The following is an 18,867-nucleotide window of genomic DNA, read 5'->3' as shown; positions in this document are numbered from 1 at the left end:
ATTAACTGATCTTAGTGCTCTTCCAGTTCGTATTAAAGCAATCCTATCAATCTAATTCTTTTGACTTAAATTTCAGTGGTCTTTGTGCCTCTTAAATTGGAAAATATTCTTATATAAAATCAGCTTAACTTATTCAAATCATCAATCCACTAGTCACTCTTTATATTTGCAAAGGTCATCTGTGTACAGTAAAGAAAAGCATCACACAAAGCTCTAAAAATGTATCTTACTAGAAATTGTGGTGATGAGAGAATCTAGTATTAGAACTTTGGAATCCCTAAGTTGCATGACTTATGTTTACATTTTAATAATGATAAGGCTTCTGACACTCAATAGTGCTTTTACCACAGTGCACAGCCAATTCTTAATCATGTGATTATATATTAAAGTGTGAACATACGAATTATAACAGACTTCTAACCAAGTGATTTACAGAGGATTCTAGGACCAGGCAAAGTTGAATTTATAAAGTAATGACAAAAATGATGATTTTCCTATTTTAGGCATCCTCTCTCAAGACAATTTTTAAAAAAAAACCTTATATATTCCATTTTTAAAGGAGAAAATCTCTTCAGTATTTCTTTAGTATTTCTAATTCACTTCAAATATCAGGTAAAAAAAATCAAAATAAAGGATTAAAACAGGTATTTTCTCTTATGTTTTGTTTCTATATTTTGTATCTGGATGAATATTCTATGTCCACTTTGTGACTGGCATCTCAAATTATTTGGAAGACAGAGATTATATTCTATAACTTTGTTTCTAAATCAGAACTCTTGACATATTTTTTTTGGTACTATGGAAGTCTAGTGAAACCTATGAATCCTAAGGATAATATTTTTAAAGGTATAAAATTAAATACATAACAAGGGAAATAAATTAAAATGTAGACATCAAAAAACATTTTTTAAACCAAATTCTAAGATCCCAAATTAAGGATTTGTTCTAAATAATGTCAATGGTTAAGGATACATGAGGACTTAGTCAGAATATATTACTTCCAAGATATCAAGAATCTGTAATTGCCTCTGTTCTTTACAGTGTGAACTCAAAAATACCAACTTTACATATGCAAAATGCCTAATACTATCAAATGTTAAACAATGTCCAATGTTAAAAATTCTGGAATTTTCTGGGTTTATTTTTGCCTTCTAATTGGAAGTTGTCTTAATTATGCTAAAGCCAACCTAATGATTTCTGTGTGGTCTGATAAGCTTGCACCTTTTACCCTAGACAGCAGTTTCAAAAACTGCTAAAAGTAAGCTTTGTATAGTAAGATGATGATAAATGAATGTAAATTTTTATCCCTATTATTGCTAAAGCTACTCAGAGTAAGACAGGAAGCATCACATTAGGATAAGAGTAGAACATTCATTGATTGATAATGGAATAGAAAACTTCCCAGTGATCTGAGAATCATTCAGAAAATAAAACTACATATAACTAATTTTTGTGAACAACTATTTTTAAATTTAATCATCAATACAAGTTGAAAATCAGAGATAATTGTTAAGGTCTTGTAAGAAAGCAGCATCCAGTGAATCTTTCCATTCTCAAGACTCCCAGCCCTTCCCTCCAGGCTGTTGAGGCAACTTGAGACCCACTGCACCAGCAGCCTCTTCCACGGAACGCTCACCCTTGCTGTGAAACTCCTGGTGAAGGGCCACATGGTTCCGAGTACTTTGAAGGAGACAAAGGTATGTAGCAGCTTGGAAGTGTAACTCATGTTGAGCTCTGCAGAGCTTCTCACTGGTGACCTAGAAAAGATGGCACAGTAAATTATCAGAAAACTCCACAGGAAACAATACAACTAAATTTAGTGTAGATAAACTTATAATTTGGGAACAAAGACAAACTGTGGAGTTAGACAGAAACAAAGAGGATTTAAGGCAAATTTTCAATATAACACTCATGAAATGTATCCATAACATTTTATATCTTCACTGTCTGAAATATAACTCATAGTTTTTTAAAAAATATGTTAACAATACATATCCACCTTTCTAAGATAAAAGCATTTTGAAGATATACTTAAATTCATTATGATTTCTGACATAGGCTTACAATAAGATTTTTTTTTTTTTTTGCTAAGGCAATTGGGGTTAAGTGATTTGCCCAGGGTCACACAATTAGGAAGTGTTAAGTGTCTGAAGCCAGATTTGACTCGGGTCCTCCTGACTTCAGGGCTGGTGCTCTATCCACTGCACCATCTAGCTGCCCCACAATGAGACATTTTTACACAATCTAACATAGATACTAACATGGTACTAGAGGGATACTCAATACTGAAGATTATGTTTACCATAATATTAGGCTGATTTCTAATTTTAAAATTCAATATATACTAGAAATAAAAGCAAACTTTTGGTGCCAGTTACATAGAATTTTAGGTCTGAAGGCATCTCATAAAATCACTTAATCTGCATTTGTCATTTTTACAAATGTTGAAACTAAGGCTTAAATTTCTTTAAATAACTTGTCCAAGGTCAAAAAATGTAATTTTGGTGCAAAATGAAGTTCTCTTGATTGAAAATTTAAAGCTACTGCTCTTATTCTATGATGCCTCTTAAAAGACACCAATTAAAAGTAGTAACAGCAAAAATCCATCCCCACTTTAAAGAAAATACTTTTTCTTAATTCACTGTTTCCATTGATTTTTAATGTTATATACGTCATAAATGCCCTTATGCCTTTTCAGTGTTAAAACAAAGGAATCTTTTTAACCTGGAAACACAAATTGAAGGTTATTTCTCCAAAGACACAATGAGAAAAAATACTCCAAAAAAGGTGCTCTCAAATCCTATATTTTGATACTCTCATATTTTACTGATACGCCAGCAGGATTTTGACTTTAAGCTTTCCAGAAATTAGGAAAATTTTTTTGAAAACCTGCCAGCAAAACTTCCTTTCTTTGAGAAGGTAAGGGAAGTATGGGTGAATAATATCAAATACACTGTCAGACACAATAAATTCATTGGTATATGTTGCTAAATTGCTTCCCCCCCTTTTATTCTTTTGGCTTTTTTTGGGGGGGGGAGGGCACAAAACAATTAGGATTAAGTGACTTGTCCAGGGTCACATAACTAAAAGGTATTAAGTGTCCAAGACTACATTTGAACCCAGGCCGGCCCTCCTGATTTAAAGGCCAGTACTACACCATCTAGTGGCTCCCTCTCTTTTGTTCTTGTAAGAAATGGCTCATGAGGTAGAAGAAGAGATGGATATGAAAACAAAACAATGTAAAAGATTTAAATAAAAATTAAGAGGAAAAAAAAATCACCAGCACAGATTACAGCTTAGGTTAGGGTTAGGGTCCATCTGAGTGACTAAAGTTTTAGGACATGGTTAAGACAAGAAATGAAGAAGATTACTGTTCCCTTTATATCTCTCAGTCAATTGAAGGGGTATTTTTTGGACACTGCTGTCAAATATCTCTTTCACTAACTTTTCCTTTCTAAAAATGAAGTAATATAAGTAAAGCATATTAAAATACTTACAGAAATGCTAGCTGTTATTACCAGTCACTGTTTAAAATTTTATTTGGAGTTAAGAATTAGGAGTCAGACACAACAGTCAATGACTATGCTAATCTAGTGTTTGATAAACCCCCAAACTCCACCTTCTGGGATAAGAACTCACTATTTGACAAAAATTGCTGAGAAAACTGGAAAAGTATGGCAGAAACTAGGCAGAGACCAACATTTTACACCCTATACCAAAATAAGATCAAAGAAGTTCATCAAAGGATGATACTTAAGCAAAATAGGAGAGTAGGGATAGTTTGCCTGTCAGATCTTTGGAGAAGGGAGGAAAAAAATAGCTTTTTATTTTCAAAATATATGCAAAGATAGTTTTTAACATTCAACCTTGCAAAACCATGTTCTAAATTTTTCTCTCTTCTTTTCTCCCACTCCCCTCCCCTTAGACAGCAAGTAATCCAATATGTTAAATGTGCAATTTTCCTATACATATTTCCACATTTATCATGCTACACAAGAAAAATCAGATCAAAAAGGAAAAAAAAATGAGAAAAACAAACAAATGAACAACAACCAAAAAGAATGAAAAGGCTATATTATAATATACACTCAGAATCCACTGTCCTCTATCTCTGGGTACAGATATTCTTTCCATCACAAGTCTTGGAATTGGCCTGAATCATCTTATTGCTGAAAAATGCCATGTCCATCAGAATTGATCATCAAAATAATCTTGTGGTTGCCATGTACAATGATCTCCTAGTTCTGCTCATTTCACTCAGCATCTGTTCATGTAAGTCTCTCCAAGCCTCTCTGAAATCATCCTGCTGTTTTTTAATAAAACAATAATAGTCCATTACATTCATATACCATAGCTTATTTAGTCAATCTCCAATCGATGGATACCCACTCACTTTCCAGTTTCGTACTGTTACAAAAAGGGCTGCCACAAACATTTTTGTACATGTGGGTCCCTTTCCCTTTTTAATGATTTTTTTCGGGATACAAACCTAGTAGTGACACTACTGGATCAAAGGGTATGCACAGTTTGATAGCACTTTGGACATAGTTCCAAACTGTTCTCCAGAATGGCTGGATTTGTTCACAACTCCACCAACAATGTATCAGTGTCCCAGTTTTCCCACATCCCCTCCAACATTCATCATTATCTTTTCCTGTCATGTTAGCCAATCTGAGAGATGTATAATGGTACTTCAGAGTTGTCTTAATTTACATATCTCTGATTGGTAGTGATTTAGAACATACTTTCATATGACTAGAAATGGTTTTAATTTTTTCATCTGAAAATTGTTTATATCCTTTGACCATTTCTCAGCTGGAGAATGGCTTGAATTCCTATAAATTTGAATCAATTCTCTATATATTTTAGAAATGAGGCCTTTATCAAAATCTTTGGATAAAAAAGTTTTCCTCAATTTTCTGCTTGAAAGGAGAAATTTATGACCAAAGAAGAACTGGAAAACATTATGAAATACAAAATTAATAATTTTAATTATGTTAAATTAAAAAGGTTTTACACAAACAAAATCAGTGCAGTCAAGATTAGAAAGGAAGCAGAAATCTGGGAAAAATTTTTCATATCCAATGTTTCTGATAAAGGCTTCATTTCTGAAATATATGAAGAACCCAGTCAAATTTATAATACAAGTCATTCCCCAACTGATGAATGGTCAAAGGATATGAACATGTTTTAGATCAAGAAATTAAAGCCATCTATGGTCATATGAAAAAATGCTCTAAATCACAATTGATCAGAGAAATAAAGAATTAAAACAACTTTGAGGCACCACTTTACACTTATCAAATTGGCTAAGATGACAGGGAAGTTGTGGGAATAAATGTTGAAGGGAAGTATGGGAAAACTGGAACACTACTGTAGATGGAGTTGTGAATTGACCCAACCATTCTGGAGAGTAGATGGAACTATCCCCAAAAGGCTATCAAACTGTGCATACCTTTTAATCCAGCAATCTCAATACTGGATCTATATACCAAAGAGATCATAAAAGAGGAGAAAGGACTCACATGCGCAAAAATATTTGTAACAGCTTTTTGTGGTGGCAAAGAATAGGAAACTGAATGGATGCCCATCAATTGGAGAATGGCTGAATTAAGTTATGATATGTAAATGTAATGAAATATTATTGTTCTTTAAGAAATGATAAGCAGGTTGATTACAGAAAAGCATGGAAAGATTTATATGAGCTAATACTGAGAGAAGTGAGCAGAAAGAGAATATTGTGATTATGTGATGATCAACTCTGACAGGCATAGTTCTTTTTAGCAATACAGTGATCCAAGACAATTCCAATAGGATTGGGATAGAAAATATCATCCTTATCCAGAGAGAGCTATGATTTTCATCCTTTTTTGGTTTGTTTTTTCTTTCTCATGGTTTTCCCCTTTTGTTCTGGTTTTTCTTTTCCTAACATGGAAATATGTTAAACATGATTATACATCTATAACCTATATCAAATTGTTTGCTATCTTGGGGAAAGGGAATGTAAGAGAGGAAGGAAGAAAAAAAATTTGGAACTCAAAGTCTTACAAAAATGAATGCTGAAAGATTATGTGATGATCAACTGTAATGGATTTGGCTCCTTTCAATAATGAGGTGATTCAAGGTAACAGATTTAGGATGGAAACTATCAACCACATGCAGAGAAAATTATGGAGACTGAATGTGGACGAAAGCATAGTATTTTCATCTTTGGTTGTTGTTTGCTAGCTTTTTTTCCCCTTTCTCTTCCCTTTTGAGCTGATGTTTCTTGTGCAACATGACAAATATGCAAATATATCTAAAAGAATTGCACATATTTAACTTATATCAGATTGCTTGGTATTTTGGGGAGGAAGGAGGTAAGGAGAAAAATTTGGAACACAAAATTTTACAAAAATGAATGTTGAAAATTATCTTTTACATGTATTTGGAAAAATAAAATACTATTGAGTTAAAAAAAAAAAAAGGAATTAGAAGTCAGAATCTGGAATATGAGGTCAAAAGATGCTCAAGGGTCCCAAACCTTTTTCTGTGTCATGATGCTCTTGGGCAGTGTGAAGGGTATAAAAGAGTTGCCAAAATAATTTAAAGAACAGACCCCCATGCTAGCCTGAGCTTTCTGCACTATAACCACACCAAATATGTTAAAATATAGAAACTTACTATCTAAAAGACTGCTTTCAGGGCTTTCAATTTCTGGTTAACAAGGAGTAATGTAATATTTGGAGTACAGTATGAATTTCAACTCAATAACCAATTAAATTTTATGATTTGGTATTTATAAATATTTATGTATAGATAAATATGTACACAGCAAAAAAACCAATAATATAATATAAGATAAAATGACAGGAGGTAAAGTACCAAGCATTCTATTTTACAGTAAAACAAGAAAGCACAAATCCTACTTTTAAACCTGCCATCGTGCAGGGGGAAAAGGAGAAAAGAGATTAGTAATAGGTTGAGGAACAAGGCTCAACATTGTCAAAAAGAACTTAAGAGGAAAAAAAATTCATAAAAACTAAAGGAAAGGCAAGAATTCCTAACTAAACTAATTCTAGTAGAAGGGTACAGAGAAAAGGGGAATATAAGAGGCATTTTAACTTAACATTTTGCTCTAATTCGATCCAGTTCAGTCCAACAAACATTTTTCAGTTCCTCTTTGGGCCAAGACACTCGTTCTCAATAGGGAGGATACAAAGGCCAACTAAAAGGCAGTCCCCTAGCTTCGAGCTGGTGACCTCCCTCCACGATTACAGATCCTCACTTTCCCCTGCCCTTGCCAGTTAAGATGCTCTCCTAAGTTCATCACAGGGGGTCTACACAAGGTGGGAGGGGAGGGGGACTTCTCTGGGATTTTTTGACATTATTCAGGGCATCAAAGAAACCTGGAGGTTTGTCTAAGATTGTTTCCCTCTGAATAAGCTGCGCGCTTTGTCCGCCTAAAAGTCTCGAATTCTTTCTTGGTAATTCCCAGTTCCCGGGCTCCCTGGAATCTTTCATTGTGCATCACCACCCAGACTGTTTCCATAAATGCCAATAAATACTGCCTCACAGAGCACAAACTGCAGTAACAGTACCCATCCCTACCCTCCCGGCAGGCCCGGGCCGTGTGCTCCGGAATAATGGCCACCCAACGCTGGGCTGCGACGCTGCTGCACAAGCCCTAACTTCTCGCACCCATCTCTCTGCAATGACATTTGCACAGAAGGTTCGTGCCAGACACCCCACGCATTTCAGGGGCACACTGTGAACCTCTGTCTCGGAGGCTTCTCCCCGGTGCTCCAGCAAGGTCATGCTGTGACGTCCCCACTGTGGCCTCAGTTTATTCACCTGTTACACGACATCACCTAGCAGAGGTCACGACCCCACAGACTAGGAAGGGGTGTGGCGTCGATGGGCAAATTTCAAGGCTCCATTCATGGCATCCGGAGTCGGGGCCCATCCCGACCCTGCCGGTGCCGCGAGTGCCAATATTAGCATCCCGACATGGGTCGGCGGCGGCGTTCGCGCCTGGAGTCCGCCCTCTCCCCAGCCGCTTCCCCTACCCGCCTGGCTCGCTCTCCCTCCCCACCTCCCCGCCAGCAGTCCCCCCTCCCCCCCCGCAGTCGCGGAGGTCCGTACCCGGTGCGCCCGGAAGGCCTCCACGAGGTACCGATAGGCTGCCGTATCCCTATAGGGCCGGCCTGTGGCTGCGCTCAAGTACCGCAGTTCCTTCAGGAGGGCCCGCAGCGTGCGGCCGGCGGGCCCAGGGCCACCATCTTAGGATCTGCGCTGAACTCGGAGCAGGCCCCGGCCAAGGACGGAGGCCGACGAGGAGCGGCGTCAGCGCCCTCTGCCGGCGACAAGCCTGAATCTTCCTAGCCCCACAACTCGCCGCAGAAATGGGAGCCACCGTCCACACCCCCCACCTCCAAGCCCAGGCACTTCAGGCTATGCAATCGAGCGCAGAAAAGCAAAGCAAACGAAAGCTGAGTGCTTGCGGGCCTCCGGCGTTTCTTTGACCTCCACCCCGATCGGCATAGGCTACAGTTCCGAGAGAAGGCACGTCTGAGCTTTCTCCCCTAGCCGCTTCTCACCCATGTCCTGCATCTTTATCTGAGAAGACGCTAAGAAGGCGGAGCCTGCATATTATCATCGATTAAGCAAAATTTCGGCACAAACGTAGATGCAGAGCCTGCGTCTGGAATCCGCTCCCTCCGCTAGAGGCTAAGAATGAGCGTCCTTGCCTTCTAGGAGCTTACGTTCTAGCAGAGAAGAAAGCATGCACATTTTACATAAGTATATGCGGGAGACGTACAAAAGAGACGGGAGTGGGGGTGTGGGCCAGAGCAAGACGAGGTGGAGACTGAGGTGGGCTTTGAAGGAAGCCAGGGGTCCCAAGACCCCGAGGTGAGGAGGGAGGGCACGGCAAGCACGACAAACGTCCTGGGTTATGGAAAGAAGGGCACGCATGCAGAAGGTGGACTGACCAGTGTGGGATGAATAGGTAAATGCCTGCTTGGAAGAGTACGTGAGGGAAATAACGCTTAAGGGGAAAAGGCCGAAACGACTCCCAAGGACATTTTTTATATAAGGCCAGAAAGTTCTTCAAGAACGTACCCCTTTCAGGATTGGAATATGGTACGTGCTAAGCTGCGAGCCGGTGATGCTGGGTTCGAATCCACATTGTTTTTTTCCTGCAAGAAAACGAGTTATTTGCGAGATTTAAGTTGACACAAAATTGTTCACCCCAGATGGGACTCGAACCCACAATCCCTGGCTTAGGAGGCCAATGCCTTATCCATTAGGCCACTGGGGCTTCTGGTGAAGGCGTTCTTCAATGATATATTCATTGGGTTTTTTTCATTGGCGCGTCATTACTGACGCCATCACCATTTTTAACCTATCCCGTATATCTATTCTAACAATTGGCAGCTACATTAGACCCAGAGACTGGCTGGGAGGTTCCTGTAGAATTCTGGGAGTTGTAGTTTAAACATCAACTGAGACGAGCTATTTGCCATTCACCCTCTCCACTCTTGACTGCGTGTATGCCCACATTCATACGTGGAACGAGCTACAATTCTGACATACTCCAGCGCATACTGGAAAGTTTTTTAAGGTGTCTTGCCTTCCCCCGCTTGGCCCAAGATGTCTCACAGGTTTGCTCCGATTCCTCACCTCCTCCGCCCTGAAGGCGCATGCAGAGGTCTCCGGCCGCACGTGCCCTGGACCCGGGCCTCCCGCTGGGCCAGGAGGAGCCTCGAGCGCTCTAGCTCCGGAGCCCAAGCTGCGCTTCTGGGCCCGGCTACGGACGGAAGGTGCCCTGGCGCCCCGCGATCGGCCTATTAAGCCCGAGCCGCCTCGGCCTGATTACTCCTTTTACTATAAGCACCTCCCCGCGTCCGTTCCTTACCTAGTCCAGCTAGCTCAGGGCCTCCAAGAACCGCCGGCACCGTTCGCGCTCTCCTGCCTGCCCCGAGTGACGTGGCGAAAAGAGGATCCCTCGGGCGTGAGCCTGCGAGCAGCGGGTTCGAATCCCAGACCACCTGCTGAAAGGCAGTGACCTTGAGCAGTGAGAGTGATACAAACATGCAGCTCGTCATTCCTACATTTGACCCTTCTTGTGACCCCGAAGGGGAGGGAGGAGGAAGTGGGGATCTTATTCTCATCCTCCCTATTTTACCCGTGGGAAACCGACGGAACGAGTTAGCCACTTGCCTAGGGCTATAACCAATGAGGAGTATCTTTCTCGACTCCCTTAGCAATCTTGAGAGGCTGGGACTATTATCCCCATTTTACAGGTGGGGAATCTGAAGCCCAGAGGTGCAATCACTTGCTCCGAAGCTGACATTAAATGAGGACTTCCCAATGACTGGATCTGTGCTCTGTCAGACCCGCTTTGCTGGGTTTATTCATTCATGGAAGCACAGGGTTGAAAGAGGTGCTTTACCCAAGGTCTCTTCTGGCTCTTCCATAGGATGAATTCTCATTCCATCCTAGTGCTTCTCCTTCTTTTTTGGGATCTTGGGGACCACTACCAAGCGCACTCTGCAGTCGTTGAAACTTTTCCCCAAAAATATATATGTTCACTTCCACGTCAGTTAAGATCACCCAAATCTAATTTTCACCTACAAATAGTATATCAGGGCAAAATGTGACAGTTGGATCCTCTGGGAAATATTCAGATTCCTCCATGGCAAGAGTCTAGGAAAGTCACTGAAAGGAGCACAGTAACAGCATGTTTCTTTGTGGACTAGTTCCTGTTTAATTGTTGAAATGCCTATGATCAACAGCTGCCTCTTGAAAATTTAGAACAAACTTTGCTTGATTGAATCAATCAACAGGCATCTGTTAAAGCCAGGCACTGTTCTGAGTGCCCGGGGATACAAGTACAAAACAGAGTGTCTTGCATTCCAGTATATTTTCCATAGCTAATAATAAACCAGTTTTTGCCAATTCGTATTACACGATAATCGCATCTCCAATTCACAGCCTAGACCTGGCCCTCTGTTTTCTGCCTGAATTACTTCTAACACTTTACCACCATCTTCACGTCCTTTACTAGTTCCTGTCTCCTGGCTTCTTAAGATCCTTCCCTTAGGTTCCTGCCTTTCCTTGAAAGTCACTCAATATTCCCCAATTCTCAATCTTCAACTTCCTTTAGTTCAGTTTCCTTTCCAAACAATGAACCCTATCACCTACCAAAACTGAAGGAGGCTGAGGAAAAAGTCTTGATGAATTCTAATTTACCTTGCCACGAAAAACTATAGATGTTATGTTTGAATTTGACACGAAAATTGTCGAAGAGATGTTTTTCATATGAGAAAATAGTTCTATTTACAAAGACTCCCATGAGACTCCTTTAAATCAATTACCTTACTATGCAGGTATGCTAAAGCCAGTTCTCTACAAATAAGGGCTTGGTTTATTATTTTATTATCTAGACTTTTAAGTTTTAATGATGTGGATTAAACATAAAGTGTGTGCACATACATGTTTCTTTTATTTTCTGGAGAGGAATTTTTTTCCCTTTAATCAACATACTGCAGTATAATTCTATAAATATTGCTTTGAGCAGGTAGCCTTATGAGTTTGAGAAGGGATAAAATGACAATGTGGCAACCAAATGAATATGTGGAGGTAAATGAGAGGGTAACTTGAAGGATGATGTCTTTGAGAGAAAAAGTTCAGAAAAAAAAAAATTTTTTTTTTTTTTGAGAAAGATTAGTTGAGTTTTATACATGTCAAGTTTGAATTATATCTAGTTGAAATATTCAAAAGACAATTGAGAGCTAAATGCCTTAAGTTCAGAATTGATAAAAGAGCTTCCTATACATATTTGGGAGTCATCTGTAAAGAGATTATAGCCTAGTTTTTCCCCAGTCTTTGAAAGAACCAGACAAAACCTTGATCATTTCAAAGGCAGAATTAAGAAAACAACCTTAAAAACAACACATTTTGACAGCTTCATTTCTTAAGACAAGTTTCTTTGCTATAATTCCCACTAGTGTCCAGGGAAAGTGCTCTTTACAGAGAATTAATTTCCTCAGTGTGAATGCTGGAGTATTTGTGGCTCTCATTTCATCAGAAGGAAAGGACCGGGAGTAAATGCTGGTACCATAGTTCTGCTTCACTGATGGACATGTTTTTCATTTTGTGATTTTTAGCATTGATCTCCTATGATTTCTTACTGATTTAGGACCTTAGTAACAGAAAAATAATGAACCATTAACCACAGCAGGACATCCTACTACCAACCAGATTCTTTTTTTTTAATTAAAGCTTTTTATTTTCAAAATATATGCATGGATAATTTTTCAATATTAACCCTTCCAAAACCTTCCCCCTTCCCCCACCCCCTTCTCGAGATGGCAAGTAATCCAAAATATGTTAAACATAGTAGAAATATGTTAAATCAAATATATGCATACATATTTATACAATTATCTTGCTACACAAGAAAAAATCAAAGCAAAAAGAAAAAGAAAATGCAAACAGTGAAAATGCTATGTTGTGATCCACTCAGTTCCCACAGTCCTCTCCATCCAGAAACTTTCAATCCAGATAAAGAGATTTTTCAGAATTCAGGACAAGGGCTTGAGATTCTCCTATTAGAGCCTCTAATGTGTGCTGGGAAACTGCCTTAATGAGATGATGAAATCTAAATCTCAGATTTAGAGCTGAAAAAGACCTTACAGGTCTATTAGCATATTTCTTTATATTTTATATATAATTGTTATATATTATATATAGTATCATATGTAATATATAATTATTATTATATATACACATACAAATATATATGTTTGTAAAGGAAAACTGAGGCCCAGAGAGATGAAATAACCTGAGCAATGTCACCAGGGTTAAGTCACTTCTTTGATTCCAAATGATGCGCTACTTTCCCCTTCCTACCACATGCGCTCAGTGGAGCCTCAAAGGAGGGGGACACGGGTACCCGACATGAGAACTGGGACTTTGTTGACTCTGGAACTTCCTGTTATTTACCAATATTCATTAAATTCTCCAGTCATGTAATTGTTCAAATCAATAAGGCATCGAATTAGAGAATCAGCAAGGTTATTTAATAAGCTTAAAGAAGGTGCTCAATTCACTGACATGAAACAGTATATATCTGTGTGTTATAGAGATAACTATATGTATACACATATCTACAGATGTGTATATATGTGTGCGTCCTCTTCTCAGAACATTTAAAAACTCCATATTCGGGACTTGGCAATTCCCCAAATTCACTTCAATAACCATGATTTTTTAAAAATATATTTTATTGATATTGAATGTCTTCCAGTACTCCTCCCAAGGAGTCATCTTATAGAAGAAATGATTTTTTTTTAAAAGAAAAATGAAAAGAAAAACATGTCATTAAAAGCAATCAACACAATAAAAAAAATTGTGAAATATATGCAGTGTTCCACTGTAGACTTCCCATCTCTGCAATGGAAGCAAGAAGCATCTTCTCATATCTCTTTGTTGTAGTCATGTTTGTTCGTTGTAATTCTGCAATATTCACTTTCCATTGTTTATGGTTCTTTCCATTTACATTACTGTAGTCATTGCATATGTTGTTCTCTTAACTCTGCTTACTTCACACTACATACTTTCATATAACTCTGCACTGACCATTTCTGTTATTTTTTGCATCACACAAATTATTCTATTATATTCACATCATGTTTAGCTATTGCCAAATTGATGAAAATCTACCTTATTTCCAGGTTTTTTTTTTCCTATTACAAAAAGAGAGTAAAAATATTTCAGAATTCATGATGGAGACTTCTTATATCACTGACCTTCTTAGGGAACAGGGTACATGCTTACTAGTGGAATTTCTGGAATAGACATTAGTCTCTTTATTCTTGTAATTCCAAATTGCATTCCAAAATGAATATCTGTTTTATCTTTTCTAGGATTATATTTTCCCAAAAATATATCAATAGACTCAGAAGTATTAGGAATTCAGAATTTACCACTCTTTAGGTATATGAACCCACCTTTAAGGGTGCTCATCTTTCTCATACCTTACCACTTTCTTCAGAGAAGTAGAACTAGATGACCAAAAAGGGGGAAAATGAAAGAAGAATGAAACACAGTAGAAAGAACACTGGACTGGGGGTTCAAATATTAAAGATTCAATCCAATTTTAGCCACTTGATAACTAGATGACTTTAGGAAAGTTATTCAATCTCTTTGCCACCTCTTCAGGATGAAATGAATTCTTGGGCCAGCTTTTTCATTGGCTCTACTCTACCTATTTTTCTGATTTCTGATGTTTCTTGGAGCTAGTAGATAAAAACAAGAGATTTCCTGCCATGTTAAGTCTTGATTGATGGTGTATCCTGACAGGCATCAAAGAGCTACTCTGCCTATGGGATCTATTATAGCTGAGATTTTTTTTGCAACCCCACAAATGCTCAGTCTTTAAGATTTCTTTCTCTCTCTCTTGGGAATGATTAGAGGGCCAACCCCCCTCCCCTTCCCCCATTAAATATCAGTTTCCTCATCTCTAAAGAAAATATCACCACTTCTCTTGCCTATCATAATAACATATTAAATAACAGAAAATGAGAACTCTACATCCAAGTACAAAATAACATAATTTCCATCATTGGTTTTTAGGCATACTAACTTGGAATCATATCTAATTACCAACATTTAAAGTAGGATTCTCTAATGAAAGGAAAAATCTTTCTGTTGAGGGGCCATCCCCAGATGGAGAGTATATTAATTATAAAGTTTTTGTTTTAATTTTGAGAGTAAAAATGCTTTCAAAATAGGAAATTTTTTAAAATTAAGAATAGAAAACATGAAATTATTAAATGAAAATTGAAATCACAATTTCAGTACTCTATCAGGACCAATTAAAGGGAAGAAGGAGGAAAAAATTATGTGCCAGGTACTGATATCATTTGATCCTCACAACAACCCTGTGAGGTAGGTCACCTCCACTTTATAAGCAAGGAAACTGGGGCAAATGGAGGTATAAAGGATAAGCTTCAGTGCCCAGGCTCACAGGGCTATTAAGTAGCTGAGGGCAGATTTGAATTGAGGTCTTCCTGACTCCTGGCCCATGGATCTATCCCCTCTGCCACCTGAAGCCTAGAGGAGGAGAGAAAGGAGCATAAGAATGGGAAAGGAAAAAAGGAAAGGAGGAAACATATAAAGTCACTGAGTACTAGAAAAAAGAAATATGAGACTGATACGGAAAAAGATAGAAATATGGAAATGGATGAAGAATCTTGATTGTTTTTATTTTGGAGATTCTAATGATAAATACAATTGTTCACGCTATCAGAGCAAGTTATACCTTGTAATTACTAAACTCTTAAGTGCTAATGAGTTTCACAGTAATTTAGAACAAGAAAATTTAGAAACTTCCTGCAGGCAAATTTGTTTTTTGACTTTACTACCAAAAAAGAGCTAATTTCATTGTTTTGAATCTTTTCTTTCCAAAATCAAAGACTTAAAGAAAAAAAACAGCCTAGCCCCTGAAGCCTATTGAGAACAGATAAAAAAAACTCTTTGGTAAAAGTCTCACAGCAGGTTCCTACATTTTGCCTTTTCCTCAACTGCAGGCATAAATGTTTATCACTATTGACTGTGCTCTGGCCATGATCAGATGAACTACAATCAAATACAGTATACAGTTTGTTAGATGTTCTCCACAACTATTGTCTTGAAGAGGAAAATTTCCCTGCATCACTACATTCTTGCAATTCCTGTTCTCCCAGTCCTGTGGGCCTGAGCTGATGTGCAAGGAAAGTCCCAGGCCTACATTTTACTACCAAACTCTGGACTGAGGTACATAGGGCAAAGGGATTAGTAGGTCTTCTAAGGCAGAAAAAAAGAATTAGGAGAGGAATAAGAATTTGTCCTTTGCCACTTCTTCAGGATGAACTGAATTTCTAGACTGACTTTTTCGTCGGCTCTACCTATTTTTCTGATTTCTGATGTTTCTTGGAGCTAGTAGATGGAAACAAGAGATTTCCTGCCATATTAAGTCTTGATTGGTGGTGTATCCTGACAGACATAAAAGAGCTACTCTGCCTATGGGATCTATTATATTTGAGATTTTTTTTTGTTTTGTTTTGTTTTTGCAACCCCACAAATGCTCAGTCTTTGAGATTTCTTTCTCTCTCTCTTGGGAATGATTAGAGGGCCAACCCCCTTCCCCTATTCAATATGATTCCTATTTAAAATGCAATTATGTAAGTCCTTCAAATATTGTCAGTTTCATTAGTGCAAACCCCTCTACTGATACACATGGCAATACTTTTTTAATTCAGCATAATGATTAATAAATAATAACAGCTAATATTTATATAGTGCTTACTACATGCTAGGCACTTTGCTAAGTTACAGTTTTTATCTCATTTGATATTTACAATTCTGGGAGATGAGGATAAAAATTAAGTGACTTGTCCAGGCTCACAAAGCTTATGTATGAGAGGTAGAATTAGAATTCAGATCTTCCCGACTCCAAGTCCAGTACTTTTATCTAACTTCAGAGGGTTATTGTGAAAATCAAATAAAGTAACATATATAAAGTGCTTTGCAAACCTTAAAGTACCATCTGTATTGTTATCTATTAATATCAAGAACACTAGGCAGAAATTAAGAAGCTGGTTCAGACTTTTAAGTGTAAAAAGGGAATCACAGAAGAATAAAGAACATGATGATTCTAGATTATGTTGAAAATGAAACCAAGTTCTAGAAGCTAGTTTTCCTTAAATTGCACTTTGAGTGTATCTCATGTCACGAATCCTCAATTCCAGAGTCAAATAAATTTGCTTACTTCTTTGCATTTTGTAGATAAAAATGAAGGAAAAAAGGGGAAGAGAGATAACTTTTGAACATGAACACTTTTGGGTAGGGTCAGCTTTTGTCTCCTGATATCCTCCTAAGAGGCCCAATCCTACATATCTAACTATAACTGTCATTTGATGCTTGTTAAAACTTCCATTCCCTCAGTGACACACCTGTTGACCTTGTGGTTGGGTAGCCAATGCACTGGGCTTAAAAGCAAAAACCTGGACTTGTATCCCACTTCAGTCACCAGGCAACATTGGACAAGTCATTTAAGTGCTATATCAATAAAAACAGCACAATGTCTTTGCTAAGTGCTTTACAAATATTTTCTCATTTATTTCTTACAGCAACCCTGGGAAGTAAGTGCTATTTTATTCTCATTTTACAGTTGAGGAAATTGAAATAGAAGTGAAGTGACTTGCCCTGAATCATGAAAGTGAGATGAGATTTAAACTCCAGTTTTCCTGAAATAGTTAGGTAGCAGAGTAGATATGTAAAACTCACCTTCCAGAATTCGAATATGGCTCCGATGCTTACTAGCTGTGTGACTCTGGACAAGTCACTTACCCCTGTTGCCTCAGTTTCCTCACCTGTAAAATAAGCTGAGAAGGAAATGAAAACCACTCCAATTGCTCTCCCAAGAAAGAAAGTTGGGTAAGACCAGAAGAACTGAAAAACAACTTTCTGAAGTAGGTTATTCTACTTGAATTATCTGCCTTATTGTGGGAATAAAATATGATGCACACACAGTATTTTGTAAAAAGTTATCCAAACATTTTCTCTTCTTATTCCAAAGAAATTATCACTATTCTAGGCAGAACAGGATCATAAGCAACTTACTATCTCTTTATTTTGTGTCTCTTTTCTGTGACTTGTCAACTAGGAGCTTTATTATTATTCTGCTCAACACTTGGATTAACACAGTAATGGGAGGGGTGGGATACTCATCTTTCATTAGCTTCAGTGAGCTGGCTCCATGACACAGAAGCTTGTGGGAGGTTTTATAAACAGGTATTTTACATCATATGTTGACATATACACACACACCTTAGAAGGAACTGTACTGCCATAGAGAGGTGGCAGTCAAAGGCAAACCTTTAACCTTCATAATTTCAGGTAGTTTAGTTTATGGTCCAATCCTTTAGACTGAGGAATTATCATCAGCTTTCTTCTAAAAGTTGGCATCCAAACAAACAAACAACCCCCCCCAGAAAACCAAAAAAACCCAGGTGATTGGAAGTAATTGATTTATTCATTTAAAACATTTTCTTGAAGCACCTGCTATGTTTCAAGTACAAAATTATGTGATAGAATCACAAAAATAAAAACTAAACATTATTTGCCCTCAGAGTTTACATCCTATTTCATGAGTAAAAAATAAAGAAACATTCACACTAATAACAAGTACATTTAAAACACAAAGTAAATAGTTATTTCCAAGGGGAGGCCACTAGCAAATAAGAAGGATCAGGATAAGTTTCCCATAGGAGGAGGCACTTTGATCAGAATACTGAAGGATAGCTAAGGAATTATATGAGTTAATAAGTGAATGCATTCCAGCCATGGATTCCAGTTTGGTTGTAATATAGAGTATACATATTGTATAGTAATATACATTAAACCACAAAAGTTAGGACCCTGACTGTGGAAGGTTGTAAATAATTTACATTTTGTTCCTAAAATGAAGAGGAAATTGAGAGCTTTTTTTTTTTTTTTGAGCAGGGAAATGACATAATGTCTGTATAGTTTAGGAATACCAAGTTGTCAGCTGTGTGAAGGATGAATTGAAGAGGGATAAGAGTAGAAGCAGAGAAAAGCATTAGGACACTTGTTTGATAGTTCAGGTGACCTTAAGGTAGTGGCAACATGGAGAGAAAGAGATATGAGAGATGTTATATAGAGAAACTTCATAAGACTTGGCAACTGACTGGCTAGAAGGAGTGAAGGAAAATGAAGAGTTGAGGATGACTCCTAGAATGAGAAAACTGTAAGATGGATGATGGTTCCCATGATAGAAATAAGGAAGTTGGGAGAAGGGCGGGTTGTGGGGAAATA

The 18,867-nt window shown here is 37.9% G+C and overlaps 1 protein-coding gene and 1 non-coding gene across 2 annotated transcripts; both read right to left on the bottom strand.

The window, feature by feature from the left end:
* Positions 1-1,357: 1,357 nt before the first annotated feature.
* Positions 1,358-8,623, bottom strand: FMC1 (formation of mitochondrial complex V assembly factor 1 homolog). Its single transcript, XM_031939163.1, is given in 3 exon segments — positions 1,358-1,757; positions 8,125-8,240; positions 8,243-8,623. Coding segments are annotated over 3 exon segments (339 nt in total). The 5' UTR covers positions 8,262-8,623; the 3' UTR covers positions 1,358-1,553.
* A 605-nt stretch (positions 8,624-9,228) lies between these two features.
* Positions 9,229-9,301, bottom strand: TRNAR-CCU. Its single transcript has one exon. It is a non-coding gene; the product is annotated as a tRNA-Arg (tRNA).
* Positions 9,302-18,867: the final 9,566 nt, after the last annotated feature.

The sequence above is a fragment of the Sarcophilus harrisii genome, chromosome 5 (genome assembly GCF_902635505.1).
Source record: "Sarcophilus harrisii chromosome 5, mSarHar1.11, whole genome shotgun sequence".
Taxonomy (NCBI): domain Eukaryota; kingdom Metazoa; phylum Chordata; class Mammalia; order Dasyuromorphia; family Dasyuridae; genus Sarcophilus; species Sarcophilus harrisii.
The sequence above is the reverse complement of the archived record's forward strand: the minus strand, read 5'-3'. Positions and strand labels throughout refer to the sequence as shown.